General features: G+C 41.5%; 1 protein-coding gene across 1 annotated transcript in view; it reads right to left on the bottom strand.

The window, feature by feature from the left end:
- Positions 1-25,939, bottom strand: part of Vps50 (VPS50 subunit of EARP/GARPII complex) — a 99,021-nt gene extending 73,082 nt beyond the window's left edge. The window contains exons 1-9 of the mRNA XM_075953472.1: positions 25,772-25,939; positions 18,819-18,887; positions 9,736-9,858; positions 8,408-8,479; positions 7,471-7,524; positions 6,386-6,456; positions 5,217-5,334; positions 4,872-4,907; positions 2,082-2,164 (exon numbers count right to left, since the gene is read on the bottom strand). Coding sequence (XP_075809587.1) covers positions 2,082-2,164; positions 4,872-4,907; positions 5,217-5,334; positions 6,386-6,456; positions 7,471-7,524; positions 8,408-8,479; positions 9,736-9,858; positions 18,819-18,887; positions 25,772-25,804 — 659 coding nt within the window. The 5' untranslated portion in view covers positions 25,805-25,939. The remainder of the gene's footprint in view (positions 1-2,081; positions 2,165-4,871; positions 4,908-5,216; positions 5,335-6,385; positions 6,457-7,470; positions 7,525-8,407; positions 8,480-9,735; positions 9,859-18,818; positions 18,888-25,771) is intronic.
- Between the last annotated feature and the right edge of the window lie 201 nt (positions 25,940-26,140).

Raw genomic sequence — 26,140 nt, 5'->3', positions numbered from 1 at the left:
CCACAGGACTGCACATGTAGATAAACCACAGACGGCAAAACGCAACGGCGTTCACCAGTGTTCTCGGGACACCTAGGAGGAGCTGTACACCTCTACCCATTAAGAGAAAAAGACGAGCCTCCCACACATCACCGGCACTCAAGTCTACGAACAATGTGTGCTTTCTAAACATCACATCATCTAAGACAAAGCAAGGTAACTCAGATTGTTACTCAGATCACATCGAGTTTCACATCTGGTAACATCTCTTCCATGTATCACAATAACCATTAATATATAAAAGTTCTTGGAAGGCACTTTCTGCTAACTTTAAAAAGCCCAAATCTGAATTACTTTCAGACATTTTACAGCCTAATCTTGTTATATAAGACATTTACTTTAGCATAACTAAAAAAAATTTAATTAAAGTATAGTTTCAACAGCTAACCAGCTTCCTCAATTTCCTGCTTCCAAACTCTATACTCACTCTTCCCTCCTGTAATAGACAGTGACCTTTGCAAAGTCAATTTTCGCAAAGTCTTGGCATTTTATGTTCTATTTTACTTTCCAATTCTTACTCTTTTCCATCAACTTTCAAATATTCAAGTTTCTTTCTTAATTCCATGTGTTTTCACAAAATTTCCTCATTTTACACCTACACTTCAGCCAGCCCTCCCTAAATGTGACCTCAAAATGGTTGGCCATAACTTCTTTGTTGATAAATACAACAGATATTCTCAGTCCTCGTTTTGCCTGGCATTTCTAAAACTAGGATTTCACTCATGGTGCAGTAATTTCTCATCCATAACTCTTTTATTTTGGCCTAACTACCTCCCACCCCCTTCTCACTTCAGGTCCTCATGGGAGACCCCAAAGGTCACTCTCAGAGGAACGTGAGATCCCAGCGCTGTTAGTGCTCAGGCAACTGTCTTCTTTTGCACACCCAGTTCTTTAGTGCACAGGCAACTGTCTTCTTTTGCACACCCAGTTCTAGTTCTACCTGCTCCATGCAAGAGCACACGAAAGGTTTGTACTCTCTGACCGCACTGTAGATGGTTCCCCACAGTCCTGTTACGGTCAAAGGAAAAAACCTGGTATAACTCAGTAACCACACAACTGCCTTGATAATTCACTTCCAAAGCCAAGTTATTCCCATTATAACAAACACATCAGAAAAGTGCTCTAGGCTCTATTCGCAACTTAGAACAGTCAGAAGTTTTCAAGTATCTGTGCAAGGCCCTAGGTCCGTCCCTGAGTATAGTAAAGTATCTTTGCAGGGCTCTAGGTCCCTCCCTGAGTATAGTCAACATACTAGAGAAATTCTATATTCACTTAATCAAGTGAAGTATAAGCACTGTTTTCAAACTTTTTAATAGTGACAGTTGACAGCCAGTTCAATATTGTATTTTTTAAAATATCTACTTCAAGCAAAAGGAAAAACACAGTAAAAGTACAGTTATTAAGTACCACAAAGATGATTATTATATAAACTGAAATAGTATTTAAAATTTCCAAAAGACCAATTATTTGAACCATCTGAACCTTTAAAACAAACTGCAATAATCCTCTCAATATTTCTATGATGGGCAAAGCTTAGTCCCAATGCTGCAACCCTTTAGTGCACAGCCGCTCGTGGTGTGTGAGCCCACCATACAATTCCTCCACCGCCTCTCCCTACCTGTAATGTTGCAGCTGTAATAAACTACAGTGCAGGTATCTGACATACAGCATCTGATAGGCACCGGGAAATGCCATGACCACCAAGTTGAGCACCACTGGCTTAGAGGAATAGTCCTTAAGGACACAAGAAGGATGGGAGCGGATTTACCATCACCCTGTTAGTGGACAAAACTCACATCACTCAGACGGGAAAGATAGGAAACAGAGTTTCGAGAGGTGACAAGGGGCAGGACGAGAGCGTCTTCTCTGCTCTACATACCATTAACAGCTGCGCACTATTTTACTGTAGCGCCCAACGAACACCAATGTTAAACCAAGGACTCCATATTGAGCCTCAATGCTTACTAAAAGCATATGTTGAACAAGCCCTAAACAAAAATGACTGGCAAAAGAATCAGGTTAAAATTTGTATACTGCCGTACCTTATACAGCTGTAGTGTTTAAAAGTGCTGGCGGCCTTCTGACATTCCAGGCACAGCTGAATAGCTCCTGGATAGTCCTCCTCCTTAAGACAGAATAGAAGCCATTAGACTACAAACATGTCCTTCAAAGGCCTCATAAAAACGTTGTTGTTGATAAGCTAACAATATCCCTCTTAAACAAGTATCAGAATGCTAATGCCTAATAAGACAAAACAGAGACCACTAACCTCAGGCCTAAAGTATATGTAGAAAAAAAACTACAACAACTCTGCACCTGCAAATCCTTGGTAACTTCAAAAACTTGGTGACTTCCCCAAGACCATGGCTTACCAAGTGAGAGAGTTTTCCCTAGCTGTTACAGTTTCTTCTCAGAATGTTTCTAAAATGTGCCAAATAGCCCACATTCTATTCACAAGTAAGGTTCAATTGTTTTACCACCAAGCAATCAATAAATATTCCTGAATAAATACTGGTAACTGTAAAGCTTAAAACAGAACTGTCTCCCAAAAACCCACTTAACAGTCTTGGTGGCCAGCCTATAATGCAGTCTTCAAAAAGTAGGGCCAATTGACAGGAAGCCGAGGATGTGCCTGAGGCGTATACTGAACCCCCATCCCCTGCTTCTCCCCTCACCACCCCTGTCCCCTTGCTGGGTGACATTTATCTGCTAGGTCCTCTGCCATGATGAACTGCCTAACTGCAGCCTTAAAAACAATAGATCCAAGTGACCATAAACTGAAACCTCTGAAACCTAGGAGACCCCCCCCCCTTCTGTTAGTTTACATCCTAAGGTATTCCTCTGAAACCCTGGGGACCCCCCTACTGTTAGTTTACATCCTAAGGTATTCCTCTGAAACCCTGGGGACCCCCCCACTGTTAGTTTACATCCTAAGGTATTCCTCTGAAACCCTGGGGACCCCTCTATTAGTTTACATCCTAAGGTATTCCTCTGAAACCCTGGGGACCCCCCTTCTGTTAGTTTACATCCTAAGGTATTCCTCTGAAACCCTGGGGACCCCCCTTCTGTTAGTTTACATCCTAAGGTATTCCTCTGAAACCCTGGGGACCCCCCCACTGTTAGTTTACATCCTAAGGTATTCCTCTGAAACCCTGGGGACCCCTCTATTAGTTTACATCCTAAGGTATTCTTCTGAAACCCTGGGGACCCCCCTTCTGTTAGTTTACATCCTAAGGTATTCCTCTGAAACCCTGGGGACCCCCCTTCTGTTAGTTTACATCCTAAGGTATTCCTCTGAAACCCTGGGGACCCCCCTACTGTTAGTTTACATCTTAAGGTATTCCTCTGAAACCCTAGGGGACCCCTTCTGTTAGTTTACATCCTAAGGTATTCCTCTGAAACCCTGGGGACCCCCCTTCTGTTAGTTTACATCCTAAGGTATTCCTCTGAAACCCTGGGGACCCCCTCTATTAGTCTACATCCTAAGGTATTCCTCTGAAACCCTGGGGACCCCCTTCTGTTAGATTACATCCTAAGGTATTCCTCTGAAACCCTGGGGACCCCCCTTCTGTTAGTTTACATCTTAAGGTATTCCTCTGAAACCCTGGGGACCCCCTCTGTTAGTTTACGTTCTCAGGTATTTTGTCATAGTAACTAACAGAGCAACTTAGAGCATGCTGTTACCCAAATAGGAATTTAATATCAAATGAGTATTTTCCATAGATGTCTCAGACCTTAGTTTAGTAGTTACAGTTTAGAAGTACACTGATTACACAGAAAACCACAAAAATATTTCTTTATGCATGTATATAAATCTAAAAGGGATAATTTGTTGGAGAATGTTATTTTAAGGTGTGCTACTTTTGTTTATGCTGTGGAACATTTGTTTAATGATGTGTTGCTTTTGTTTATGCTGTATTTGTTTAACTCTGTGAAGCTGCGATTCTTTGCCTGTATAAAACATCTAAAAGGCCTACTAAGAGCTGAATGGTCAAGAGCAGGGCAGGAGCAAGGACAGGCAGGGCTAGCAGGCAGAGAGACTAAATAGAAGGAGAAATGAGAAGGAGAAGGAGCAACAAGAGAACAGGGGGAAGAGGAGGTCAAGGCCCAGCCACCCAGACACCCAGGCACCCAGCCAGCCACAGAGTAAGAGTGAAAGGAAGATACACAGAAGTAAGAAAAGGGAAAAGTCCAGAGGCAAAAAGTAGTCGGGATAATTCAAGTTAAGGAAAGCTGGCAAGAAACAAGGCAAGCTAAGATTGGGCATTCATAACTAAGAATAAACCTCCATTTGTGATTTACTTGGGTACTGGTTGGTGGGTGCCCCCAAAAGCCAAGAGTAAAACATCCCACAACAATAATGCAAACACCATGAATGCTAAGATAATGACAATGTACCTACCCCACAAAGATCAAGGATAAGTTTCCAATAATATTTAATATGTCATTATGCTTTAGTAAGCTTTACTGTGACAGAGAATATCAAAGAGAAACATATGGCTAGCTTAGGAACTAATTACTATATGAGATACCATATATAAGGAAAATATTACCCATTTCACAAGTCAGTTCTATGTGTTAATTGCGAAATTTAATTTGACTACTTAGATGAAGTCAAAAGCCTAAAGTCAGCACTCAAAGACTGCTACAAAGTAAATGTTTTCCAAATTTCATTTCCAAATTTGTCAACAAAGGAAGCTCAAGTATTTTTCCTGTTAAATATTCTCCTTATGGCAGAGACAATCAAAGGAAAACACAGATTGTTTTGTCCTCTATGATTTTTCTTTAATATTATTGTAGCATCAAGAAATTTACAAATTTTGTTAGCTCACCTCTAGCATTTCACTTAAACGTACATCGGTCCTTTGCTGAAAAGGAAAAGGAAAAGGTCAAATCTGTTTCAACTACGGAACTACTATTTTTTTAAGATCTATTTTTATTATTTAAATTGCGTGTGTGTGTAGGAACGGGGCAGGATGAGCACATGAGTGCAGGCGCCTGAAGAAACCAGAGGCGCTAGACCCCATATGACCTGGAGTCCCAGGCCCATGAGAGCCGCCTCAAGTGGGCGCTGAGAACTGAACTCGGGTCTTCTAGAAAAGCAGTTTAGGCTCTTAACTGGTGAACCATCTCTCCTGTCTGCAAGTTTTAATTTTTAAAAAACAACTCATACATACCAATGTTTTTATAGTTCTCAATGACTTCAGAAGTCCAATCAACAACTGACGCTTCCTTTGATTTGCAAGAAGGCCTAAGCTGGCCTGAGTAAAACCTTCCTTTGCAATATTCAGTTGTCTGCGGATGAGAACAACAGTGTGAGAGCTTCCTACACCACAGGAGTCCCGCACACACACAGCAGTTAGTTAGGTGTGCAATGAGAACTTCCTACACCACAGGAGTCCCGCCCACACACAGCAGTTAGGTGTGCAATGAGAGCTTCCTATATCCCAGGAGTCCCGCACACACACAGCAGTTAGTTAGGTGTGTAATGAGAGCTTCCTACACCACAGGAGTCCCGCCCACACACAGCAGTTAGGTGTGCAATGAGAACTTCCTATATCCCAGGAGTCCCACACACACACAGCAGTTAGTTAGGTGTGTAATGAGAGCTTCCTACACCACAGGAGTCCCGCCCACACACAGCAGTTAGGTGTGCAATGAGAACTTCCTATATCCCAGGAGTCCCACACACACACAGCAGTTAGTTAGGTGTGCAATGAGAACTTCCTATACCCCAGGAGTCCCGCACACACACAGCAGTTAGGTGTGCAATGAGAGCTTCCTAACCCCAGGAGTCCCGCACACACACAGCAGTTAGTTAGGTGTGTAATGAGAGCTTCCTACACCACAGGAGTCCCGCACACACACAGCAGTTAGGTGTGCAATGAGAGCTTCCTACACCACAGGAGTCCCGCACATACACAGCAGTTAGGTGTGCAATGAGAACTTCCTACACCACAGGTGTCCCACCCACACATAGCAGTTAGATGTGCAATGAGAACTTCCTATACCCCAGGAGTCCCGCCCACACACAGCAGTTAGTTAAGTGTGCAATGAGCTGAGGCCTAGGTCACTACTGAAATGATGTGTAGTACTCATACATGGTAGGTGAACTGGTGCCAACCCATCAAACGCTCACAACAGCCTATAACAGGGGGTGGGGAGCACTGGTTCTTCACTACAAACAGTGCAGGGAGTACTAGTCTCATCAGTTTTCTAAATTATAAGGAGATCTGTGGGTATTCAGCACAGACCTTTCTTGCGCAGGTTTAGATTACATGTCTGCTCACTGAAAGGTACTCTACATATTATGGTCATAGTAGATTTCACAACAAGGAAGCAATACCTCCTCCCATTTGTGCAGATAACAGCAGCCAGCTGAAGACCTGTCTGCAATGATGTAACTCTTTCAAGCTCCTGTGCCAAGAGGAAATACAGGTTATGGTCTCAGGTATTTGCTCTCTCCCTATCCATATGACACGCTAGCAACGGCTCTAGTGTTCTCAAAGAAAAGTCAGCTTTGGAAACAAACCAGTAACAAAGATACTTCAACTTGAAAACTGTTATATTACATAAAAAGTAGTTTAAAATATCTACTTCCAATTGATTTCCACAATGACAAATGACAAAATATTTAGTCAGTATTGTAAGGAAATCTAAACCCAATCTGTTTCAGGCAGGAAAGCATACCAATAATACAGCCATTTATGTATGCTTCTGCCCAACAAAAACCTTACAGTATAATTAAGAATATGACAAATCTGATTTCTGTTTGCTATGGGGTTTCCATGAATTTTGAAAGCTTTTCAATTTTTTTCCTTCCCTTTTCGGTATATGTGTGCACTATGAAAAGTTGTGCATGCATACAGAAGCCAGAAGATACTGGGTACACTGCTCTGTCACTCTTCCATGTTCCTTTTAGACAGGGTCTCTCACTGAACCCAGAGCTAGGCTGGCAACCAGCAAGCTGCAGTGATCCTTCTGTCTCCAAGTCCCACAGCACCGGAGTTACAGGCACATACATAAACACACCCAACTCTTCACACGGGTACTGGGATCCAAATGTGTATATGCCTCAAGTATTCTTACCAACCAAACCACCTCTCCACTGTAAGGCTCTCTGTTTCTAGTGAGCACAGAGATCCAGCTATATAGACTGAGTTCCAATAGCAACACACTTTTACAATGACCCAGACTGAATTACTAATGTATAGAACTGACACAAAGTTCATGAAAGCAACTTTCCTTGGTTCTTCGATATTCAACTTAGTAAAATGTCACAAATATACACATACACACATGTGTACACATGGGCACATTTATACTGCTATAGAATACAGACAAAAGAATAATCGTAATGTCTTAAGTTTCTGGTAAGTCACTCAACCAGTTTTAAAACTTTACTACAATAAGTGGCAAAGAATTACCTACCTTTACATAAGCAGGCTGTTTTTCAAGAATCAAATCTGCTACTTTTTTAGAAACCTACAAGAACATACAATTAAATGAAGTCAGGAAGTTCTAGCTCTACATCACAAAACCTGCCAGGTAGAAACGCGTGCAATATGCAGAAAGAACCCATCCAACGACTCAGCTGAGTTCAAGGGAAACAGAGGGATGGCTGCTGTTAGTCTGCACTGTATACAACCCTGCTATCCTACTGCCAACAAGACCTCCTAGAGCTTCTTTGCATGGAAGGGAAAAGAGCCATTTAGTCCACTGACTTGAGGTGTGTTAGTAATAGTCATGTGTTAAATCCAAACAGATTGTTTTACTAATGCTCCTCTAGCTTAAAACAATTAATGAGACCACTTTATCATTAACTAATCTTCCAGTGACCTGCACAGAATGAAGCTCAGCATCACACAAAGCAAACATGGAACTGAGAAACTTCACAGCAGTAAAGGAAATGGGGGCCCACCTATCACTGCACAAAAGTAAAACAAGAATCAGCGAAGCTAAGCAAGCTGCCCACTGTCATACAGAAACAACTGTGACTTCCTGATTGGTTCTGCCTTCTCTTTAGATATATCTTAACTGTGAGCCTTTTACTTTGAGATTTAAAAATGTTCCACTACAAAATCCTGGGCAGGGAAGTCATATACGCAAGGCAGGCATCTCCAGGTGCTTACAAGACTGAAGTAAACTCTAAAAGCTTTGATTACATCCAGGAACCAGGGACGGCGCCTCAATCTCTATAAGGACACCTATCAAGGCAACAGCAAGAAAAGTATAGCAACATAAAACAATACAAATATATCGTATAAATCATGATACACAACAGGATGTGTATATATTAATGTACGGTATCTCTGTAAATATTATATTTTCATGTATAATTTCATCAAAAAGAAACGCTTCTACTTACTGCAGCTTGTTGTTGCTTTAATTTATCTCTGTATTCCTCCAGTTCTTGCAGATTGAGAACAGGAGGAAGCTTCTATAGCAAAAAAGAAAAAAAATTATTTATATGTGTGTGTGTGTGTGTGATATATACATGTGTACGCGTGTGTGTGTGTGTGTGTATAAATGAAGAATAAAAACTAAACAATTAAATTTAGTTTCATTTCCCACAACACATTTTCAAAGTTATTTATTATGTATAGAGTGTTCTGGGCACTGGATCTCAGATCTCATGTGGTTGCTGGGAATTGAACTCAGGACCTCCAGAACAGCAGTCAGTTCTCTTAACCTCTGAGCCATCCCTCCAGCCCTCCCAGAACATTTCCAAGTGGAGAACACAAACCACACGTACAACAGTAACACGCCCCACTCTCCTTCAAGGTTTCTGTACAACCTCCCTTGCTTAGCTCCAGTCTCCAATCCCCTCCCTGGCGTGGCTCTGCCACACCCACTGCTGCTACTCTTCCTCCAGGAAGCCATTCTCCACCCGGCCTCTCAACAGGGAAGGTCAGGAGAAACTAAGAATCTGATGTGGATCTCTCACTCTACCTGCTACCTCAATTATAAGAAATCTCGTCGTGGACTTTTCCCTCCGGATCTTAGGAATAAACAGAATACTATAATGACAGCACTCTAAATTAAGTCAGCACAGAGAAGCAGCAAACTGTGGATACTGGGAAACGGATTCCAAGTTTAAATGCATTTTGCTCTTCTGCGTTTTCCTATGGAGTCCCCATAAGTTTATACTGTCAGCATTCAGACAGTCTGTAGAGGAGATTTTTTAGCACAATACACATTCCTGATCAAAGGAGTCAGTGTTCTAAGCAAGCTAGAGTTGCATGCTTGTAATCCTGGCTACCCAGGAGGCTGAAGTCAGAGGGTCACTTAAACCTAGGAGTTGAAGCCAGGACACAAGTCAGGCCCTGTGTACAGACAAAAAGTCCTACATAGCTTTTCTAAGCATGTAAGTTTTCAACAATTAAATTTTAAACTTTATTTTGGTTTGTATTTTCTGAACATGGTTGGGTAATGTGGGAGTATGATGAGAAGCAATGCAGCAGGAAGCTGCACAGTAGCAACTGAAACCCGAAGCACAGACAAGCTTCCCTAGCCAGCACTCTCAGGCTGCACAACACTGGCTGACAGTTCATTAAAAGTTCATATTGTGATAATCACAGACCTATTGGTGTTGTTAAAGGTATGAGTTCCCTCCAAACTTCAGGTCTCACAAATTCATTCATATGTACTGAGAAAATAAGCTTTAGATGCGTTTTAATCAAGATCTCTTTTTACCTCCAGCTCATATTTAACAATATCAAATGGGTCCGCAGAAAAATAGACTTGCTCGATACTATTAATTAGCTCTTGTTCGACTTGAGGGTCGCTCGGCTGTTCTCGAAGCTCCCTGAATTCCTCCTTTAAAAAAAAAAAGTCATAATTATAGTATGTGTAACTGTTAAAATCCCATCTACACAGAAACAAACGGCCTGTGTCTTCAGTCATGCATCTTCTGAGAGCCATTCTGACCGAGGACACAAGCTAATTAGAAACCAGAAAAGTAGGAGATAGCCAGACACTAAAACACTGCTTTTCTATTGAAGGGAGGAAAAAAAGAATTCAGATTGTGTTTTGCAGTGTTTGAATACCAGAAAGGCTAAAGGAAATGCAAGCAACTCCCTGAACCTGTCATGGACACACACCACAGACTCACGTTTCACCATCAGTAATACTCTGCGATCTGTCTGAGCACACATAACAAAACACCATCTCAGCGACGTCTGGGGCTCAGCCAGCACTTTGCAAGTCCAGCAGCAGGCATCCAAGTCTGCTAGGAGGGGAGGGAGGGCAGCCGCACTTGTGTGGTGGCAGAGGATGGGAACTACAATGCACTTAGGACCCTCAACAGCGCGGCGGTGCTCACTCACATCCCCTGTGGAGAACAGGCCGTTTCCATTCATCCAATGCAGATATAATGAGAGGGATGAAATGAGGGAAGGGAACTCAGAATCCTCTGACAAACCTCCCTCCCTTAAAAGGACACACACAGGGGGAAGGGGCTTGGTGGTCCCGCTTCTACTGGTATACCAGACTTTGTTGACTCCCCAAGGGAGGCCTTACCTCCTCTGAGGAATGGATGAGGGATAGGATAGGGAATGGGGGAGAAAGGGAGAAAGGAGGAACTGGGTCTAGTATGTAAAATTAAAATAATTTTTTTAAAGAAAAGGACACTGGCATCTAAAATAAAAGCCTCAAGAAGGTGTCGTTGTCAAAGTACCACAAATAAATACAGTTGGTACTATTCAAAAAGAAATATTGCACATTACAAAATCAGAAATATTAGAAACTACCATTTGCAGCTAAGCCAGAAATGCAAATACATGCAGTGATCAAGGGTATCCTCTTCTGGGTTTGACTGGCACCAGCACTAACCCCGTGTTGATGCTCTCCAGCATCAGCACCAGGGAGACTGACCTGAGGCCAAGGACTCTCCGGCTTTAGCTGCATCTCTACAACCTTGGAAATTTGATTTAGCCTCTTCAAACCTATGATTATAATTTTTCATCTGTTTTAAAGTTATTAAAATTGCCAAAGGGAAAATGTGATTTCATTTAGAAATATCTCAGAAATGTACATTTCAAAATGTGATGAATTCATAAGAACAGTACAATCTGTATAAACACAAAGGCCAGCTGCTACTCCTTCCTAGGGATCTACTCAGTCAACATCAGAGAACACGAAGAACTAACATGGAGTGCTTCATACTTTAATATGAAGGGCAGGGATGAAACCTAGCAAGGCAGGAAAAGATACAGAGCATACAATGGAGAACTCCACCCAAACCAAATACCCTGATAAACCACTCTAGCCCAGTACAATAGCCCTCCTTGCGGTGAGCTCCGTGGGAAACGCGCACCTGAGCTCATTCAAGCTGCTCAGGCAGCCGCTGCATGTGCAGTCTGTCAGGCTCGGCTTCCCCCAGCCTGCCCCTAAAGCTGCCACAGCATCAGGCTGCCTGCTTAGGCAGACCCCACACTCAGACTGCACCCGCTCCTTACTCCTCATCATTGTGCTCTGTGGTGCCAGAATTCACAGCACTCGGGAATTACAGATCAGTCAATTGTGTTCAAAAGGAATAGGAAACAAAAACAGTCTGGGTAGGCAACATAATGCTTCTATGAGTAAGAACAACAAAAATATTAGACGAGTTGAGAGTATTTTATGTATACAAATGGGAATAATAAACAGAAGAAGCTGTATTTCATATTGTAATGTAACTGATGCATAATTTTGCTAGAATTAAAAACTCATTCTCTAGCCTTGAAGATATATAAAAATATGCAATTCTTTATCTAGAACAGAATCTGACAAGGTAATTTAACAAATGAACAAAATATTTCCTACAAAAAACATTTAAGGCAAACGGGGGAAAAATAGAACCAAATAAAATTCTTCAAAATATGTTAAGAAAAAGGGTTACAAAAATGAAATAGTTAAACTAAGTTTAGAATTAAATAGTTCAGTCTTATCAGCTGTTATATTATTAATGAAGTGTTTAAAGGATTTATTTTATAGTAAGTGTTTGGTTTATAGTATATGATGAAATGAGTATTAAAATTAATGTAGTGTAAATGCTGTCTAAAATATGAAAATCCAAAACTAATCTGTCAACAAAGCTAAGAAATGCAACAACATTTAACTGAAAATAGAGAAAATGTACATCAGTGCACCTCAGAATTAAAGCTGCAAAGAAACAGCTAAAGTCATGGATTTAACTGCAGAGAGAGAAGACGAAGGGAGAGAAGGCAGAAGAGCAAATCAAATCGCCCCACACTGCCATCAGGAGCTTGCTAGCCTGCTTCACAAGCTCTACCGCTTTCCCTTGCTCGGTTGGTGGAGCTACATGAACAACATGGAAAACTCTCCAAATGACAGCATCCAGAGACTGGTGAAATTCAGCATCACCCTCAACAGTTAAACAGCAAGGCAAGGCAGACTAGAGGGAAGGAAAGAGACAAAGGCACCAAGGCATAAGTGCTCTCAACCTGGCAGAAAAAAAAGAGGCGTTCTCAGAGGACGGAGGAACAGAGAGAAATGCGAGTTTAAACCAAGGAACGAAACAAAATGCAATTCTGAAATTATGCCGCATGACCAGGCAATAAAGAGCCTTGATTTAAAAAAAAAAAAGGCACACTCACCAGGAAGTAAAACATACATGTACATGCATTAGAATTCTGTTTTCCTCTAGTTAAAATAAATAACATATGCCATTGTGCTCCACACTGTATCCACAATAAGCATAAATGTTCCATATTTTATTAACAGAATACAGCAAGCAGGATTATTTTAGCAGACTGTCAGGAAACAGTTACTTCATGTTTTAGAGCTGCATCCCCAGCAGCCTCACACAGCTTGAATACATTACCACCCAAGCTGCTCTTCCACTTTATTATCTGAGGTAGATAAAGCTGCGTGAGCTAACACACGAAATGCACATATGAATGTAAGTTTATGAAAAATGATCGTAACAGGTATTTCAGGCAATACCTCTGCTTTAGCCAGCCTACTTCTTATCTCACTCAACATAAAAACAAAAGGTTTTATGGGGATTCAAATACATAAACGATTTAAGTCCTCGGAAGATGTTATGAAAACATTTCCGGAATGTTTATGGTTTCTAAGGAACAAATCGATCACTTTACAAAGCAATTTCATACTAAGGATTCATCTCTTAAGAAAATGAATCTGTGCTTTAAAAAAAAAAACTATAAATTTTGCATTCCGCTACTACTTTTAAATTATCCAAAACGCCATACTAATTGAGCCAAAGTGAATCCAACAGTAACTAGATGTAACTACATAACACCCCTCACAGCTAAAGTAAACACACAAGGGCTAAAAGCCTAAAAGTCAGTTTGAGGTTTTTATTCTAACAAATTACATAATTATGTCATGGAAATTGACATAAAACTCTTGGGTTTATAGGTCAGTATCAAAACTGCAAAAAAAAATGAACAGAATAAATACTGGACCCTCAACTCCCTTTTTAGTACACCGCAGTTTACATATGTTTGATTATCTCCCTAGACGGCAGAGAGACTAGAGATAGACAGAGAGAGAGATGGGGGAGAGGGAAAGAGACTGTGTGTATGTTGGAAGGACAGTGGGGAGAAGAGATTTTGTTCTTGTAAAACACACATTTGCCGTTTGTTTCCCTGTCTTGCTTTCCTTTTTTTTTTAACCTGATAGCATTCTTTCACCAGCCAAGACAGCAACACAAAAAAATGGCCTTCTTTTATCATTGCTGTAGCCAGAAGCTACAATCTCATAAAGCTAACACTGTGTTAAACCTCTAACTGAAAGCAAAAAATAAATATAGTTACCAAAATCTATACACAGAGAATAGGAAGAAAAAATACGATTTTCAATATTCGATCAGTATTATTAAAGTCATAAATCACTGAACAGATAGATAGAGGTTTGATCTACTTCCAACGAAACAATTCAAAACCTACTTTCATATCTCAGATACCCTAAAACCATGTACCACATAAGATTATAATGAACTGCAAGACGTCTGATTACAGAGGGAAATGGCACAATTTCTTATATTCCCACTAGGACAACGGTAATAATCTATCAAATGTAGTGGCTTCCTCGGTTTGTTTCTGTGCTTTAAAGCAGGCTTTTAAAGCCTGTTTTCTCCAGGTTCTCAGCGCCATCTTGTGGAGTGCTGATTACATTACAATTGAAAAGGGGGGCTCACCTAAATCATTTATGAACATTTGTACAAGGCTGCTAATATAAGACTGTTTTATCCAGACTTACAATAAAATCAGGTAACAAAAGAATTTTAATCATTTTATACAAAAAGTAAGCAATGAATAAAATGAATTATTTTAACTATACAAATGTATTGCATTTGATAGTTTAAAAAATCACAAAAATGAGACATCATCATACAATCATACAATTTTTTATTTGATCCCTTGCCAAAAATTTGTACTTATATCTTGTACAGTTAATGTCAACTTAATGTCGAGTCGTGGTCAGTGTTAGCGCACACCTTTAATCCCAGAGCTCAGGAGGTAGAGGCTGGTGGATCTCTAATTCAAGACCAGCCTCATCAACAGAGCAAGTTCCAGGACAGCCAGGGCTAAGGAGAAACCCTGTTTTGAGACTCCAAAAAAGAAAAGAAAAGACAACCTAAGTCTTTGGCTTTATTATATTTCTAGCTTTATTGATGAAAACCACTAAAGATAATGACATTGGAAACATAAAAAAATTCCTTTTCTTTATTCTTTTTTTTTTTTTTTTTTGGTTTTGGTTTTGGTTTTGGTTTTTCAAAGAAGGGTTTCTCTGTGTAACAGCACTAGCTGCCCTAGAACTCACTCTGTAGACCAGGCTGGCCTTGAACTCACAGAGATCCACCTGCCTCTGTCTCCCAAATGTTGGGATTAAAGGCATTTGCTGCCACTGCCTGGCAGACACATTAAAATTTTTAAGCTATCTTTAAAAATGATTCTCAGCTTCAATGAATATTAAACAGTCTGCCACTACTGAGCTACTAATGCTGGAGAGAAGACACAGGACAGAGAATCAGAGAGAAAATCCAATGTACCTTCCTTGTTTTTCTTTAGTTCCAATGTCTTTCTAGACCCTTCCAAAATAATAAGATCTGTGCCAAGGAAAGCCATCAGCGCACCCCCAGCCTCAGTCCTTTCCGGACTCCTTCAGCTCCCAGCCCAGGACTCTGCATTTCAAACGTCCCTCAAAGTCAGCACTTCTGCCTTTCTCCACGCCATGTCTGTCGCCCGCCCAACACAGAAGCACCGACACCATCGCCTTTCTGAACCACTCCTCCACCATGAAGATGACTCCCAGCCAACCCCCCAGTACTGACACATCTCAAAATACAATTAATAAACAAAAACAGGAAGAAGGCCCTCATTAGACATCCACAGCTACACTGTTCTTCAGTTCCCCCTCACTGCCCTCCTCTTCCTAGGGACCTGAACCAGCATGAAATCTGTGACTAGTAACCAACGACAGTACGATCCATCCTAATAACCCACTCCTGTGCACACCGTTCTTTATTCTAGCGCCCTCCAATATGTCACAGCTGAAGCTACTCTATTTCTTTCCTGAGTTGAGGGTTCCGTCTTCCAAACTAAAAGATATTATAGTAAAGAAAAAAGGAAGAAAACATTTCCTGCATTGAACTTGTAAACTGAACTGTTCACATGAATATCATGGAATTAAAATCTACAATAGATCAGACTTAGTAGAAATTTATTTTTACTTGCTTATTCAAATTCTCTGTCCAAAGAAAAAACATAATTAAATATACTTTGGGGCTTGGAATGCTACAGTACTAAAAACAAAAAGATATGAGCTCATTCATGAACAGAGGGATTATTTTCAATGTTCTGCCTATATACTGATGAGTGTGAGGAGACCACTAAGTGGGAAGTATTTAAGTGGTTCTTCGCTGCATTCAAATTGCATAAGTAGCATAAAGCAAGTATCAATCTGTCCATCTTAACCCACCACCGAGTAGCTTATAACCGGAGTTCTGCGAATGCTTACTCAGTGCAGCTTACTTTTAATTCCAGCAAAATACTGTATTTTCCAGACAACAGATTACTAAATTCATAATCCAAATTTCAAAATCATCTCTGCAACATATATCACCTCTGTAAAACACATGAGGGGAACACACTTCAAGTAGAGTACCCAGACGCACTGGGTACTCACCACCTAAACTCCTTCAAGGTTTCTGTCATAATTTACAATCACCTCATTTACGATGTGCCTTCCTTGACATGAATGCAACAAGAGGAAAGACAAGCATTGCTGAAGAACCTGCCTTTCCACTGTTGGATGCCATCTCCTGTAGGGTGCCTAGCACACAGTCAATGCTCAAAATTGTCACTGAAAATTCGCAGGGAGACTACAAAAGAAAACATCAACTTTCAGAATGCAATATATATATATATATATATTCACTCTGCATTACAGTTAAAGAAAGCTACCCTGAGTACGCAATCACAGAACTCAAGCTCTCTTGGTGATCAAGCTCAGCAGTGGATTCACATCAAACTCAGCCATACCAGAGTACCACCATCCTGAACTGCACGGCTGTTAGGTCAGAGCCACGCAGAGAGAGGGCAGCAGCATTGCAGCCTCCTTGAGATGCTGTCGGCAAGCGGATAATGAACAGGCAGGTGGCGCTTGGGAAGCTGTCTTACTCTAAGACCAGCCACAGCTTACATCAGAGACAGCACTTCCTGTTAGCTGCTTTACCATCCAGGAACTCCTCAGTATGTGCCAAAGACCAGTGCTTAGAGAGGCATTCACCTGAACCATTTTCACCTGCTGACCTTGTGACCCTGGACACTACACTCTACCCAGGCCGGATATCTCAAAGAAATACAGTAAAGGATCCATAGGAAAACTACGCATAAATCCACTGCCACCACTATTGCAAGAAACATCAGGTCTTAAGGTTTAAAGACAACAGACCATTACTATTAAAAAAAAACTCATGTATATTTTAATGAGATTCACTCATCAATCTGATATTGATTCTGAAATATGGAATAGAATCAAATTCAAAGTATGTCCACAACATATAATCATCTTTTTTTCTTCATCAAATAAATAAAGACAACTGTTATCAGTTAGGATGTATGGTTAGTCCTCACTTCCTGACTGTACCACATCCATTCTAACGTATTTTATAATTTTATATACTCACATATATGATGCCTAAGTCATTGTCTCAATGATTTCATGCAAAAGGTTTATTAGCATTTTATCATATATTGTGACACTATGCCTGTGTCTGAACTCCAAAAAAGGTTAAACAACAAGCGCATTGGTGAAAGTGTGTGACGGGGATGGGAACCAGCACTGGGTGTGAGGAGCCTCAGATCACCGAACAAGAAACACCCTCTATTGAGGAAGCGGCACAGAGGCTGCCAAGGACGCGAGCTGCTGTGGTGAGGCTGTAAACCGGTCCACCAGAACTAACTAGACACTGACCTAGCATGCAATCCCGAATCAGTTCCCGTGCCTTTACCCAAAAGACTCCTGGCAACATAGCACATACACACTTGCACATCAATGTTCACCGCAACAGTAGTCACTACAGCGAAGCTATGGAACTAACAGACATTTCCAGCAACAAGGAATGGAGGAAGAAAATGTGGCTTATGTACGTAACAGAATGCTCTTCCGTCATTATGTAATTTACAGAAAAACGGACATAATGATCATATTAGGCAAAATGACTCAGTGCATAGCCTCTCTCATTTACAGCCCAAGACCATAAATAGATAAAATGGGGTGCATACAAATGACATGAAAGCAGAAGCTAAACTATGTGAATAACAAAAAAAAGGGACAAGCAAGGAGGGTGGAGCACAGAGGGAGCAGATAATGGGGTGTGGACAGGAATGTGCTCAGAGTACATTAGAAAGGTGTATGAAAATACCCTTACATAATCCCATATGATAAATTAAAAATATAAAAGAAATTCTAGTAAGAGAACAAAAGCTTCTTGTATTGAGATGCCAGACACAGCAGAGGAGTGTTTTTAATTACGACACTCGGGGGCTGGAGGTTTCATTCAGTGGTAGATTACTTTCCAAGCAAGCAGGGGACCCTGGGTTCAATAAAAAAAAAAAGCAGCTGTTTTAAAAAAAAAATCACACCCATACAATGATCCTCAAATTAAAAAGATTTGCAAGCCTTTATCTGTGGCAGAGCTGCGACTCGCAGCAGCTCGCGGCAGCAGCAATCCAGACACTGATGGCAGGGTTAACAATGCCTGACAGTCTCCAGGGAAAGAAAGCAGCTAGCTTTCAAGTGGCATGCATTAAACTTGTAAACTGAGATGTTCACATGAATATTAGGGAATTAGAATCTGAAATATATTAGACTTGGTATAAGTTGGGTTTCACTTATTTATTCAAAGTCCTCTGCCCAAAGGAAAAGCATAATTAAATATACTGTGGGCCTCAGGATGCTTAGCATTAAAAAGTCAGTTAGGAAATTATTTTGCCTTACATCTTCAAATTATAGCAAAAAGTAAAATATACATATATATATATATATATATATATATATATATATATATATATTTGCCTTCAAGCCAAGAATTTGATATAATAAACCCTAACTTTATTAATTTTACAGTGTTTACTAGTGACTCATACTGCATCCCCCTTATAATGAAAGCAAAAACATCACCTAGCTTATCCTAGCATCCACCTGCTGTGGGAAGCAGAGCTTCAGGAAAGCAATTAGTACCCAGAGGCAGTCGGTCTGCTCTTGGGGAAGTGAAAAGTCACACCACACATGAAGATCAATACCTTTCCAGGGACCCGAAGACTCTCAAAGGCACCGAGATCACTGAGGCTCTCTGGAGGGCTTTTCAGACCCTTTAAAAAAAAACAAACAAACAAACAAAATGAGACAAACACAATTCAAATGTGCTAAAGAACTGTAAAAGGCTAGAACACACCTAGTGGTACAGAGAACATACACTCTAAGAACAACCATCACTTGACGCATGAAATCAAGTAAATTTGTGCTTTGAGTATTTTGTTTAATATTTATTATGTCCAGAAGAGGGCACCAGACCTCATTACAGACCTCATTACAGATGGCTGTGAGTCACCATGTGGCTGCTGGGAATTGAACTCAGGACCTTTGGAAGAGCAGACAATGCTCTTAACCACTGAGCCATCTCTCCAGCCCCTGCTCTGAGTATTTTAAAGAGTATCGGCGGCACTGTCAGCACAGAACCAGAAGCCTAACTTAGCCACAACTTTAAAACAAGCAAAAGAAAGGAAACATAACAGAGACTTCTATAAACACACATTTATTTAAATTATTAACAAATTCACTTTTAAAAAGGACCCAAGCTGTATGGTTTACAGCTAAAAATACACTAACTAACTGATCTAGTTCAACCCTTTTAAAAATGTTAATTAAAACATAAGACTCTTGTTAACCTTGACTATTTCTCACAATTAACTAACATTTCGCGTTGCCTAAGATAATATGTAAACCCCATGTCTCACTGCTTTTCAGCACTGTGGTACCTTCTATACACACATTGGTTGAAGGATTCTGAAAGCCTTACGTATACCTAGAAAAACTAGGAAGACAGAAAGAACTCAGCATTTAAATTCCATTTCAAAGACTCATCTTAAAAATATGCTATTTAAAGAAGTGGACAATAGTCTTTAGGAAAAGTAGCTAGTCATTATTTTGAAGAGAGATTTACAACATAGCCACGTTGTCCTTTGGTGCCTCGTAGACCTTTTGGAGTCCTTAGACACTAAACTATACAGTGTACTTCTGTCAGCTACTTCAGACTTAAACGTTGTTCTCTGGAAGATGTAGGATGCTTACCTTGCTTGCTATGAAACAGCACCTGCCACATCTACAGGTTTATAACAGTATTTTCTACCGTTGTACCCAGACTATCCACCCCACTTGTCCTTTTTCCTGTTACCATTCTCCCTCCTGTCTCCAAGAAATCACTACCAGCTTCAGAAGTATCTCTCCTTAGGACTCTCCCTTAATGACACACAGTACTTCACAGCATAACTAAAGACTGTAACCAGTAATATTATCCAGGGAACTTTTAAAGATCCCAAGGCCCTACCCTGAATCTAATGAATAGGTACTTCTGGATTGAGATCAGGAATTTGTATTTTAACTAGCAACCTCAGGGCCAAGGATTGTAAATGCTTCAGAAACACAGCTAGACATTTTTTCAAGACAATCTCTGAGCCAAATCAGTGAAGTTTTAAATACTAAGTGCACATACTTTTTCATATGTTAAGTCTTGGGAAAAAGGAGAAAGCAAATGGTATTTGCCTCTGTTGCCCAATGGCTAGCAAAGTTCCCAAAGAGAGTGCAGACTGGGGGGGGGGGGGAGAACAAACAGATGGGGGAGGGAGAGGGAGGGGGGAAAGGAGGAGGTAGGGGGAAGGAGGGAGGAAAAAACAGACAGGGGAGAGGAAAGAGGGAAAGAGAGAGAAGGAGAGGGGGGAACAAGAGAGAGGGGGAGAGGGGAGGAACGAGAGAGGGGGGGGGAACAGACAGGGGAGAAGAAAGGGAGAGAGAGAAGGAGAGAGGGGGAGAGAGGGGGGGAAGGAGGGAGGAAAAAACAAACGGGAGAGGAAAGTGGGAGAGAGAGAGGAGAGAGGGGGAGAGAGGGAGGAACGAGAGAGAGAGAGAGAGAGAGAGAGAGAGAGAGAGAGAGAGAGAAGGGAGAGGGAGGGAGGGAGGGAGGGAGGGGGGAGGAGGGAGGGAGGGAGGGAGGGAGGGAGGGAGGGAGGGAGGGAGGAAGGAAGGGAGGGAGGGAGGGAGGGGAGAATGAGAGTTATTGGGTAGGCTCCAGTCTCCAACTACTCCACACTTTGATCCCAGGGCAGCAAGCACCTGACTGCAGCCTGAAGCTTCCGGACACTTACTAGGTAGGCTCAAGTCTAGTAGTCTAGTATGACTTCCAATGGAGTATGTGGGAGTCTGCTGCAAGGCCTGGGCTGTTTGTCCTATCTTGGGCTTCTCCCCAGCAGCTCACAGGATGGCACAGCTTCAAAACTGGCAAGGCTGACTTAGACAACTAAACTGCCACAGACTACATTAGATATACAGTATACATACAGGGAAGAAACGCAGCGTTAATGATCCTGTTACTCAAATACCATTTTCATAGTGTAATTAGCATTTCTTTTTTTTAATTTTAATTCATTGTGCATTGGTGTTAAGGTGTCAGGGGCCCTCGAACAGACAGCTGTTAGCTGTCATGTGGTCCTCTGGAAAAGCAGCCAGCGCTCCTAACCACTCTAATTACCACTTCTTTAAACATGTTGTGAAGGTTAACTAATCAGACAGGAATCCTTGAGTGAATACAGCATGTCTTTCTCTTTCTCTAGATGCTAGACTGTAATGTAATTATGATATATACCTATATCTAGAAAAAGGGTTTTGCCTCTAAATTACCATACAATCATCAACAGTAAGCATGGCAGCTTTCTCCCAAATGTACAAAATAAGAATAATAAAAGTGGGAAGCACTCTGTCAGGAGCCAGCAGAACGGAGTGGATGCCAGAAGAAACCACCTGGTTTGTACCCTGACTCTCTTGCAGCCTGGCACACCCTACCTAGCCTTCCTTTGTGATATACTCGAACCATGTGATAACTCAGGGGTTGTTATAAAGAATGAGACAGCTCCCATGAGAAACCAAATAGGGGCCAGTAAGCTTGAAACTGGTGAACATTCCTTGAGTCTTAATCATTATTCTTAGAATTATTAGGATCACAGAGAAATGACTTTTCTTTGAAAACAGAAATGAAGAAAAAGTAAGAACCTAGATGTCTATAAATATATTTGGCACTCAACTGTCGTGACTATAGGTTGCTAACCCTTTCGTTACAAGGTTGTTGTAAGTTCAAAATTAAGTCAGTTTTCGTCTAAGGCTCAAATTCATTGCTGTAACTTTGGTGCTCTGCTTTTATTAAACAAAAACATTTGTCATCACTACTATCCACTATTTGATTTTATCTATTTTTTTTTAGAATTTAAACATATATAAAATTCAGCATCGATACACCCGCTTTTGCACTTTGTCCAAATCAGATCAACAACAAAGGTGCTCCCATTACAGCTCTATGAACATGTTCCTCTTATGGGACTAGCAAATTATGCTCTGTCAGAACAAAAAAACATCGCAGCTACGTGTTTCCTTCTCTTCCGAACAAGAGTAGAGTGTTTATGATTTCTCTCCAACTCTCTCCCTCACATGTTCGTCTCGTGCCTACCCTAGCCAGAATTTCTCCCCCACCACTTCTTAAGTGCTGTTGTCAAGGCTGGAGAGACGCTTCCGTGGTAAGAGCAAAGGCTCCTCTTCGAGAGAACCCAGGTTCAATTCTCAGCACCCACATTGCAGCCAGAACTGTCTGTAGCTCCAATTCCAGGGAAATCTGACACTCTCACACAGAATGAACACAGGCAAAACATCAATGGACATAAAATAAAAGTTAAATAATTTTTATGAAGGTAAGTAAGCAAGAAGGGCTGCTGTCAGGTCCCAAAGCTGATTCTCAGCCAAGTCTCACCTGGTGGGTCTACTGCAGCTTTCAAAGCCCTGGCTTTTATGTGTTCTCCCTATCCATTTATTAAGCATCTGCTACATGTTGGTGGTCACTCATACTTCTAAGACTCCGTAAGACTGACAGCTCCTTCATATTCTACTCTGCAAAGGTCTACCTCTGAACACTGAGTGAAAAGGTCAGTCCAGGCTTTTCACACTTCTACAGCCACCCCACTTGACTTCAGCCAAGTCCTGAAGGTTTATCTACGCTTCGGATTCCTGCCCGTAAACTCAGACGCATCTGGTGAAGTCTCTACTTTTTCTCTAATTAAATACCTAGGCAGCCTTCATAAATCAGGTCGAAAAACCTCTTCACCCAAATCGCTCCCCTCTAGTTTTCTCCATCTTAAGAGTGTCATTTTCAATCTCCTATTTACAGGGGCTAAACCAACTTGGTCCATCTTTGACATTTACACCACACATTTACACATGAGGAAACTGTTCGCCTCTTCTGTCCCCTCCAACACAAGCACTCTGGTAAGGCCCACACGCTTCACCGTGTGGGTCACCGCAGTAGCCCCTCAATTCTTGCTCTTTCCCTTCTTCAGTCTACGAGTAAAGCAGGAATCAAATGGTCTTTCTGGAGTGCTCCATCAGTCTACATGGCTCCTCTGTCAATTCACTCGGAACACAAGTCATGGCATTTCTAGAACCTGTAATGTTCAGGGTGATCCTGCTTCCTACTTCAGCTCTGGGCTCTCATCCTGACCTCATCTCCTGCCTACAATGGATCTCAAGAGTTCCTAACTTGTCTGTCACCTAGTCACCCTCGCCTCTGTCAGGTCTTCTGCGTCATCTTCCCACTGACCCACTCAAGCTTTTTGGCTTTTGGTTTTCAAAACAGGGTTTCTCTGTGTAGCTTTGGAGCCTGTCCTGGAAATTGTTCTGTAGACCAGGCTGGCCTCAAACTCACAGAGATCCGCCTGCCTCTGCCTCGGCCTCCCGAGTGCTGCGATTAAAGGCCTGTGCCACCATGGCCCAACTTCCCACTGAGGCTTTCTATGTCCACCCTGTATGTAAAGATACAATTGATCCTAAATTGTCAAAACTCCCAGGCCGCCTTACCTTCTTTCCCTCAAGCACTGCTCAGCGCGTCTGCCTTAGCACTTGTCTATTCTATTCACTGATGCCTCTCCCAAACCTGGAATAGTGTCTGGCACATATGCTCGAGTCAATTTGTTGATGAAACTGACAAAAACAGAGGCCAGCATAACGGGAAATAAGCAACAGATCTCATCTAATTAAGGCCAGCTCACAAAGTGCATCCTTCCCTGTGAATCTTTTCCAAAAGAAAGATCAAAGTAGCCAGAGAGAGAACACAACTAAAATTTAAATTTCATAAACCAGAATTTCATTTCACTTTCATATCCATTAACAACATAATAAGAAAGTATGTAGAAACCTTAGGTATGTATACCTTTAAACATATATCATTAGGAGGGCTACACATTCGTATAAACCTCCTAACTTTATCGCACTTTTTTTTAAGTATAGCTCCAGCTTCCTGTATACGTTCTGAAGATTTTTTCCTCTCCAATTAAACACAGATAGAACCCACCGTAATTCAAAAAGCTGACTGAGGCTTAAGAATCAGCACTTTCAGTGCAGTCTGCATTGCATTTACAAACACTGTAAATATATCAGCATCACTTATTCAGAATTTGTTGGCTCTTCCCTCCCACTCATTTTCATAAGGCAAGGTTCAAAAGCAGAAAATCAAATCACCGAAGTTCCTGTACACCCATGGTAACAGAGGCACCAACCTTAGGGACAAGAAGTCCACAGCCCCAAGGCAGTTTACAAGTGGCATAATAGACAAATGAGCACACTGCTAAAGCAAGACCAAGCAGACAGTAAGGAAACCAGCATGTAATCTTAAAGCTGTCTAGCACTTGAGGGGCTGAAATTTAGCTCCTAGTTTGTCTGTCCTCTCCCCTCCCACTGCAGATGGAGCAGCCTCCAAACTCCTCAAGTAAGAAGCAGAAGGAAGCACAGCCCCGGTGTTCAAATGTGAAGAACTGCTAAGTGCCTCTACTTACCTACTTGTTTTTGTAATATTAACAGAACAGTGTTCTTATTTTCTTGACACCAATCATATTTTCCTCGAAAAAGGAAAACAATTATACCAGGACCATGTATGTACTGCCTATCAGAACTGATGTGAAACTGTCCCACTATTGCTAAAATTCTGAATTCTCAAGAACGTAAGGAAGTCATCTGTATTCCTGTTCTCTTTTGTTAAGAAAAAATTACAAGTGAAATTTTAGTGAACAGATTCCACCAACATTTTAAGTCACTACGATTTAAAACTCTCACCTAACTATGCTTGTTTCTTATTAAAACAAAGAAAAAAATAGCAAATTCTATTTATATGCTACAGTCAAAGGTTTCTGAAATAAAATGATCAATAAATACCTAAAAAAATAAATTTCTGAAGCTTCTTGGAAAAAGTTGAGACAGTATTAGGAAGCCCTAACATATGTGAAGACAGGATACAGAGCAGTCTTATTCATAAATTATCATTCTGACTAAAACAAAAAGAACACCGTTTTGCCAAAACAAGAAAATTTTTAAGTAGCAATACACAATGATCCTCGCCTATTTTGTTTACTGATGACCTTCCCAGAGGTACATTTAGATAGGAGGAACAGAAAAGCAACTGTCTCTCTCATTTTCACACCCAGAAAACATCTACAAGGTTTGGGGAGTTGCCCCGAACCACAATGTTACCAATGTTCTCTACAAACAGCCCTGTTCCTTCATTCTCACTCTTTTCCAGTCTCCTCTATTGCACAGACCTCACCTTCCTTCCCAAGACACCTACAGGCAAATCGCCGCTAGTCTGGATGAGGGGGATGCTGCAAAGCAGCTTGGGGCTGTCCTGGAAAGGAAGCAAAAGCAGAGGAGAGGAGACAAAGACAGCCCAAGTCTCTGGCTAACCTTGTTTAAATGACTGTGTCTAAGTGAACCCTACCCACAAAGAGTCGAGGTCGGATCAAGTGAGTCTTCCAGGGTTCTATTTAGGTGCCCGGCGCCCCTGAGACCCGCCAACCCCTATAACTTAAACCTCTGCCCACCGCTGCCCGGGGACTGGGCGGTTCGCTCCTCAGCCGGGAAGGCGGAACTCTTCGCGTCAGACTACAGGACTCACCTGCCGGGTCATTAGAGATTTGATTTTCTGCATGTCGAGGTCGAGAGACGATTACCCTGCCACAGACAAGTACCAGATCACACAAGGCCACCAGAAAGCCGGCCACAACACAGTGAAGCCATAGTGAGTAGTCACGTGGAGCTGACCGCCTGGGTCCGCCTTCCTTTTGCTGGGCATGCTGGGAAGTGTAGTCTTCCGGCTGCAGTCGAAGAAGGAGGGCAGCCTGAGTACTACATTGCCCAAGAAGCAATGCTTCGACGGAGGCAAATCTTGTTGGTCCGATGGCCACCTGTACCGGAAACGGCTTAGGCGAGGCTAGTACCTGAGACCTAGGTGTTCTGGCTAAAGAAACTCTGAGAAGGTCCCGAC

The sequence above is a fragment of the Microtus pennsylvanicus genome, chromosome 19 (assembly GCF_037038515.1).
Source record: "Microtus pennsylvanicus isolate mMicPen1 chromosome 19, mMicPen1.hap1, whole genome shotgun sequence".
Lineage (NCBI taxonomy): Eukaryota > Metazoa > Chordata > Mammalia > Rodentia > Cricetidae > Microtus > Microtus pennsylvanicus.
The sequence above is the reverse complement of the archived record's forward strand: the minus strand, read 5'-3'. Positions and strand labels throughout refer to the sequence as shown.